This window comes from Nematolebias whitei, chromosome 16, assembly GCF_014905685.2.
Source record: "Nematolebias whitei isolate Nwh7 chromosome 16, NemWhi1, whole genome shotgun sequence".
In the NCBI taxonomy this organism is placed as follows: domain Eukaryota; kingdom Metazoa; phylum Chordata; class Actinopteri; order Cyprinodontiformes; family Rivulidae; genus Nematolebias; species Nematolebias whitei.
The window spans coordinates 37,820,322-37,828,503 of record NC_056513.1 but is presented as its reverse complement, the minus strand read 5'-3'; the positions used below and the strand labels follow the sequence as shown (position 1 = coordinate 37,828,503).

Below are 8,182 nucleotides of genomic sequence, written 5' to 3'. Positions count from 1 at the left end.
TATTATCACTTATTATCACTTATTATCACTTATTATCACTATTATCACTATTATCTCTATTATCACTATTATCACTATTATCACTATTATCACTATTAGTAGTAGTAGTAGTAGTAATAATATTAGTAGTAGTAATAATAATAAACATTAATTATTAATTAACAATGTTAATAGTTACTATTAATATCGATATAAATTATAATTAATATTGAGCATTATATTAACAAAATTATTCCTATTAATAGTAATGTTATTAATATTAATAATCAATGATTTATATTAATTATTAATATCAATAATAATAATTGTTAATTTTAATATTTATTATTAATAATAACATTAATAAATAGTCAGTCTTGATTCTACTCTCCTGAGTGTCAGTTAACTTACTTTGCTTTCAACTTTAATGTGGCACAAACCAGAATGTCTACCCCCATAAAAGTTATATCAAAACGACCGGTGGCAATCGTAGTTACCATAGTGACGTTTTTTTGCTAACAAAGACGCCATGTTTTCCCACAGGAAATGAATGAGAGAACATTCCTCACACTAACTGCTGTCAAGTCACATGACTAAGAGTGTAGACAAAGAAACTCAATGTTGGATTTGTTTGAAACTCACAGAACGTAATCACCAGATGTATCTCTAAAACTGATTAACGTTTGGAGCCATTTTGATTCAAGATGGCTGCCACAGCAGCCTCAGCAAACACATAATTGACTATAAATCAGCTGTTTTTTGATATATTTGGATGAAATTTAGTAAGGTTGTAGCGGAGAGCGATTTGTCATACAATCCTAATGCAAATCAAAAATCCAAGATGGCCAACTCTGTTTTAAAAGAAAAAATATAACTCTCCCATTTGTTGAGCGATTCAGCTGAAATTTAGTTTAGTGGTAGCTGAGAGCGAACCCAAACATATTACTTTCAAATCAAGAATTTAAATCAGCAGCAACCTGGCAGTCCCCGTCAAAGTTTCTCAAGGAACTTTCTAGTTTTATAATATCACCTATACTGGCCAACACACTTGAACACGGGCCACCAGTTGACAGCCACAGTTGCAGCAGGTTTTGCAGCAGGTTTTGCAGCAGGTTTTGCAGCAGGTTTTGCAGCAGCTCCGGACACATCATAATTAGTCAGCAAAGTGGCAAAAATGGCTCTTTATATCGCAGAGGTTGCAGACCCCTGTTCTCGAGTGTCTCGTCAATGATGTTTGCTAATTAGACTGCAACAGTTGCAGCCCGGTGGTTGACTTTAAACTTAAAGGAAAACTTTTAACAAACAGAAACATCCATCAGAGCTAAGGAGCTATTAACTTATTTGGTCATAGAGATCACCATAAAATGACCGATAATACATGGACCTCACATTGATTAGTAAAGATACCAAGGTAGACGTAGACCTCAGAGTAGGAGAATGACGTTCAAATATTCCGTGTTAAAAGTATCATTTACAATTTTCATTATGAAAAAAAAAACATGTTCTTTTTTCCCCTTATTGGGACTTTGTGCCAGTAAAACTATAACAAGATGGCGGCAAGACATTTGTCCACCGTCAAAGTAGTTTTTATAATAGTAGGGGAATTTTTATAAACACAACTTCCAAAAAAGCTCAAGTATTCATCATCATGAGTTTTACCATCGTCAGTTTTGTCTGGAAAATATCACTGATGTAAACAACCAGATTTGATTATAGGTTTTCTGACAGGTCATCATTAGGAGCAACAGAATTGTGCTGTTGAGTCTGTTCAGAGTTTGAGGACAGGTCCTGCCCTCCAAGTGATGCAGCTCTCCAGCACTGACAAGACCAGAAGCCTTATTCCGTTTTTATGATCAGCTTTGTTTAAAAAAAGACTTGTTTACTGCTTTGAAGTTAGACACATGCTACTGCTTGGAAGTGTCTCCTCCCCGGGATTTTCTGCTCGACATTTCGTTTTTTATAAATGTTAAAAAGCTTTATTCTGTCTCCCTTATTTTTCTGTGCCACATCAAGAACAAAGAGCAAATGGCAGCCACGAACGAGGAGTAACTCTACAGCCAGAACACGAACTCACCTCCTGGCGTTACTCCAGCAGAACTAGCGAGAACATACACGTTCATCCCTGAAACCTCCGTTCTCTCAGAGAGGGTGTTGTCAGGAAAAGGACTTCTGGCAAGTAGACTGCATCAACCACAAGTCTTTATCCCGTCTTAGTTCAGATTACTGGATATGTCTTAGTGATGTCAGAGAGATTGTTTTGCTGACAATGTCTGACTTATGTTAATTAGTTTAATACATTTGCGTTAAGGGCAAAACCTGTTGTGAGCCATGTAAATGGCTGTGGTAAGTAGAGCTGTAGTTTTTGGAAAATATTTGAAGGATTAAGGGTCATTTCAATAAGTATTTTTGCATGTAGAAGTACTAAACTATACGAAAGGTGAATCAGCTTTAATTTAGTGTAACAGCAGACTCATTTTAATACATTTATGTTTAGCGTCATCTAAATGTCACAGTTTGGCACATGCTCCAACATAACGAGCATGAGTTACAGCGTCTATCCAAAGAGGGCACGTCTCGCAGGGCAGCCGAGCACTGATGGTCAGGTTTCCATCGAGTCTGCAAACTGGAGATAAACTTTGTCAGCTACAGACGGTCACGTTTTCAATCAGCTTGTCTAAAACTTACACACGTTCGAGGGTTGCTCTGCAAGGCATGCTGGGAAATCTGCCTGCATTGTTATCAACATACTGTATTTAGAAAAAAACAGTGCAAAAGTAAAGAACTGAAAGGGTTGAACATATTAACCCTTTACTGAGAGATGATAAAAACCCTTTCCAAAAAAATTTGAATATCATGGAAATGTTGTTTAACTTCCATTATTCCATTCTAAAAGTTAATCTTTAATAGATGATAGATTCAGAGCCCACAATTTAAACAAGTTCAAGTATTTATTTGTTTATTTTTACATAATTTGGGCTTCCAGCTCATGAAACCTACAAAAACAGGAATTCAAAAAAATCGAATACTGTGGAGACATCAGCCCAAATTTTGCAGGACATGAATGTTTTAAACTGAGTGTGACACTAATCATCTACTAAACTCAAAGCACCTGCACAGGTTTCCCCAGGTGTCATTAAATTGATTCAGTTTGGTTCAATTGTCTCGGTTCAGTTCAATATGGAAAGACTGCAGACATAACAACTGGCCAGAAGACCATCATTGATACACTCCATGGGATGGGTAAGCCACAAAAGTTCATAGCTAAGGAGGTTGGCTGTTCACAGAGCGCTGTGTCCAAGCATATCAATGGAAAGTCTAGTGGAAGGGCAAAATGTGGCAGGAAAAGATGCACCAGCAAAAGAGATGACCGTGGGTTTCAGCAGATTATCAAACAGAGAAGATTCCAGAATCTGGCAGAGATCCAGAAAGAGTGGAATGAGGCGGAAGTCACAGCTTCAAAAACCACCACATTCAGACGCATCCAGGAGATGGGCTACAACTGTCAGGTTCCTCTGTCCTCTTTTCCGATGAAAGTAAAGTGTGCCTTTTCATTCAGAAATCAAGGTCCAAGGGTTTGGAGGAAGATGGGTGAGGAACAGAACCCATACTGCTTGAGGTCTAGTGTGAAATATCCACAGTCAGTCATGATTTGGGGTGCAATGTCTGGTGCAGGTGTTGGTAAACTCTGCTGTCTTAAATCCAAGGTCACCGCAACAGTCTACCAGAATGTTTTAGAGGACTTCATGACTCCTTCTGCTGAGGATCTGTATGGAGATGCAGAGTTCATCTTCCAGCAGGACCTGGCCCCTGCCCATGCTGCCAGAAGCACCAAAACCTGGTTTGATGCCCATGCCACAGTGCTCGACTGGCCAGACAACTGGACGGACCTAAACCCCGTTGAATCGATGGTGTATTCTCAAGAGGAACATGAGGGGCACCAGACCCAACAACAAAAAAGAGCTGACAGCATCAAGGAAATCTGGGCTTCCATAACTCCCAGTCAATGCCACAGGCTGATTGCCTCAATGCCACGTCACATGGAGGCAGTGATTAAGGCAAAGGGATTCCCAACCAAGTATTGAAGATTGACATATGGTTTTGAAAGTACAATATTTTGATTGATTTGTTGTGATCCTGATTTCTTTCTTTTTTTTTCTGCAAAAACTGAGAAGCAGTGTGGGCTGATGTCTTCACAGTATTCACATTTTTTTTTAATCCCGTTTTCGTGGGTTTCATGAGCTGGAAGCCCAAATTATGTAAAAATAAACAAATAAATACTTGAAATTGTTTAAATTGTGGGCTCTGAATCTATCATCTATTAAAAATTAACTTTTTGAATGGAATTATGGAAGTTAAACAACTTTTCCATGACATTCTAATTTTTTGGAAAGGGTCTGTAGCTCCATTTTCATGCACTGCCTAAAGCCACAAAGAAAGAACATTTGCATAATAATTTCCAAACGCTACAGTGCTGCTACTATAAAAAGCAGTGAAACCTTCATCAACACTAAAAGTAAGCCTGTGTACGTGTTTTTATGTTTATGAACCCGTTTCCATCCACCCATCACTCCTGAGACTAAACAACTTTATGTTCAAGGGTCCAGGACAAACAAATGCTACTCAGAACTGTGCATCAGTGTGAGGATATGAATGTTTGTTGCTGCTGCAAGAAGTGAAATACTGCACAAAATAAATTCTGCCCAACAAAGAGCTCACAGTGCACACGACTCGATCCTTTGATGACGTCCTCTACAGTCCACGTGGGGTCCAGGAGTGCTGTAAAAACAACACGGTGGTAAACCTTTGTTGTGACAGAAGCTGAATGACGGTCGGTCAGACCAGAACTTTACTCATTTAGCTCCAAAGAAAAAGCTAATCAGCACCAGGTTGTTAAAATGGCTTTATCTGGTCCCTTCTAGTGTCTCCGACAGATTTTGCACGAGCTGGTTCAAGGTCTTTTCTGAATGCACATTCACCTCAACACAACCAGGAACAAAGCATGACAACACTGTCTATTATAACTGTGGTAGGAGTGTGTGACACCGCACAAAGCTTCAACCCTTTACCAAACTCAAAGCTATAGACTTACACCACAACCAGAACTTACCTCCAAAATCAGATCAGGATGTAGGTTAGGGTTCTGGCCAATTCCTATGTTCACCTCTTAAACCGTGTAGTTTGCAAATATTACATACTCATGTGTACTATTATTGTGTTCCTTTGTATCCCTGTGTTCTTGTCTGGGGTTAAAGTTGGGAGAATATGTAGACGTCAATAGTTTAGTGGACAGGGTTATGGACTTGCCAGTCATGAGCCTACCACCAAACTACCAATAGTATTAACAAAGACACAATGCTAAATTCAGCCATCAATGTTGGGGACGATGCCAAGATGACAAGTACAAAGAGACCCACGGCAGGAGGCTTCTTTTTGTACCCATAAAGGTCTGGAGGTGTAGTGATCAATGGTGCAAAAGTACAAAGTAGTGAAAATTCAAGTTAACTGGAGCTGGCAAGTTAACACATTTGATACTAATATTGGATCAGCCTGATGTATAAATGGACCCATAACATCACGCCCATGGTTTGGACTCAAAACTCAGAACAAAGCTTGGCCTCTTTGAAGTCCATCCATCCACAGCTTGTTCTGGAGTCGGGTTGCGGGGGCAGCAGCCTGAGCAGGGAGGTCCAAACATCTCTATCCACAGCCACTTCTTCCAGCTCTTCCAGGAGGATCACAAGGCATTCCCAGACCACCCAAGAGATGTAGTGTCTTCAGCCTGTCCTGAGTCTTCCTCAGGGTCTCCTCCCAGTTGGACATGTCTGGAAAACCTACCTAAGGATGCATCCTGAGGGCCTCCTTACCAGATGCCTGAACCACCCCCACGGGTTCCTCTAGATGTGGAGCAGTGGTTCTGCTCCAAGTCTCTCCTGGATAAATGAACTTCTCCCCCTATCTTTAAAACAGACTCCAGCAACCTTGTAGAGAAGACTCTTTTTGACCACTTATATCTGCAGTCTCATTCTTTAGGTCACTACCCAGAAGCTTTGCCTTTCAGCTCAGCTCCCTCTTCACTAAAGCAGACCAGCACAGAGGACACAATACTGTAGAAGTTGCACAATCCATTTGTCACCCTCATGCCCCTGTCACCTCTGTGAACTCCAATGAGAAAACTAAGAAACTGTGTGACCGTTAACTAGTTGCCAGCAGTTGTGGCCAAAAAGATAGTAATTTTAATCTGAAATATCTGGAAATGATAAGGAGGTACATTTGTCAACATTTGTGCAATTAGCAGTTCACAGATTTCTTTCTCTACCTTCTGTCACTCGACTTATGAGTCAAGACTGGTGTAAAGAAAAAAAACGTTTTTCAGTCTACTATTAGTATGCTTGAATGACTTCAGAACACTTAAAAATAGTCTTAAAAATAGCTCCAACAACTACATAAAGATTCAAAACACTCACTAAACGGGGTTATAAAAAACATCTACTTTGGGGCAGCATGGTGGCGCAGTGGGTAGATCTGCCACCTCTCAGCGAGCAGGTCCCTGGTTCAAAGCCCAGTCAGAGGACCTTTCTGGGTGGTTTGCATGTTCTCTCCGTGAATGCGTGGGTTTTCTCCGGGTACTCCAGTGTCCCCCCACAGACCAAAAACATGCATGTTAGGCTGACTGGTAACTCTAAATTGTCTCTAGGTGAGAGAGTGAATGGTTGTTTGTCTCCATTGTCTCCATTAAATGGACTGAAGACCTGTCCAGGGTGTCCCCCGCCTCTCGCACAGTGATGGCTGGACATGGACACCAGTGACTTTGGCGACTCGAAAAGGAAGAAGCTTGTAAAGATGATTGATTTATTGATTGATTGACGGACAGACAGAGCATATTACTTCATGATAAGATGCAGCAACTAAAAATCTCAAATGACCTAAAACTATTCAGGAACAACAAGAATTCCCAGTTACTTAGTGAATACACACAATGGTCAACTGGTCATCATTAACTTCACTGGTACATTTTCCTCTTTAAATCACTTCTTGGTCTGCTGCCTTCATACATCTCCTCCTACATGTCTCTGCGTGAGTGCAGCTACAGCGTGCGCTCTCAGGACATCATTACCTGCAGTGTTCCCTCAGTGAGGACTGAACTAGGCAAAAGAACCTTCTCCTACTCCGCTCCTGTTTCCTGGAATATCTTACAAAAAGATCTGAAGCTCTCGACCTTGACCTCTCCAAGTGGCTTCAAACATCTGATAAGTTCATGGCAAAAACCAGTGCAGACATGTTCCTGTTTTTAGTGTTTTACATCGTTTTATGATGTTGCTGGTTTGTTTCTTGTAAATGAGTCCTCGAGGCTCAATGAGACCAACGTGTAGAAATAAAGGTTGAATTGAAATGAAAAGGAAAACCAGCAGAATTCTCCCAGAGGAGGAACAGAAACCATCAAATGTTTAATGGTTTAACTGGTCCCACCCAGCTGAGGAGCCTCTCTGGACAGGATGAGCTAATCCAAAGGAGTCGGCTCACAGGCTGGGGGGGCTGCACCTGCCCGACCCGTGCCCTGAACCCGGGCTGCTCCCTGTGTGGGGGCACATTCAGAGCTGGAGGGACGGTGTGTCCTCCCAGGTCCAGCTCGTGAGCTCCGAACTACGCTGCTAACTAGCCTGGAGCTCGTTTCATGCTAGCCAATTAGCTGGCTGGATTAGAGGAAGCGTCGGTATTGTTTATCACCACTGTCAGCGTAAACAGGTAAACAAAAACAAGATACCTTTGTCTCCCGGATGTCCTGCTTGGCGCCTTCAGGGTACCAGTGGACTCGAACAAATCCTCTCCCGAGAGGCCGACTCGGGGCGTCCAGGGCGCTCTCGGTGTCCGAGCCGCCCGGGACCCGTCCTCCTCCGCCGCCCCCGCCTCCCCCTTCCCCGCCGCCTCTCCCTCCGCCATCGTCGAGGTCCGAGTCCGAGTTGAAATCCTCCTCGCCGTGGATCATCCGCACGAGGCCAAACCGGACTAAGCCCCGATGCCGTCCGGAGACCAGGTCGTGGGAGAAGAGCAGCCGCTGAGAACCGTCCGCCGTGGGAGACAGAGCCGTGGAGGGAGGCTCCGAGCCCGGGCTGGCCGCCGGGGACAGGCCCGGCGTCGGTGATGCTGCCGTCGCCGTTTCAGCCGTTGCTCCGGGCTCCGCCATCGCTGCTGTTGTCAAGGAGAG

At 42.5% G+C, this 8,182-nt stretch overlaps 1 protein-coding gene across 1 annotated transcript in view; it reads right to left on the bottom strand.

Moving 5' to 3' along the window:
* The window catches only part of ube2o (ubiquitin-conjugating enzyme E2O), a 68,905-nt gene extending 60,723 nt beyond the window's left edge, over nt 1-8,182 (bottom strand). The window contains exon 1 of the mRNA XM_037689989.1: nt 7,742-8,182. Within this exon, the coding sequence (XP_037545917.1) occupies nt 7,742-8,161 (420 nt within the window). The 5' untranslated portion in view covers nt 8,162-8,182. The remainder of the gene's footprint in view (nt 1-7,741) is intronic.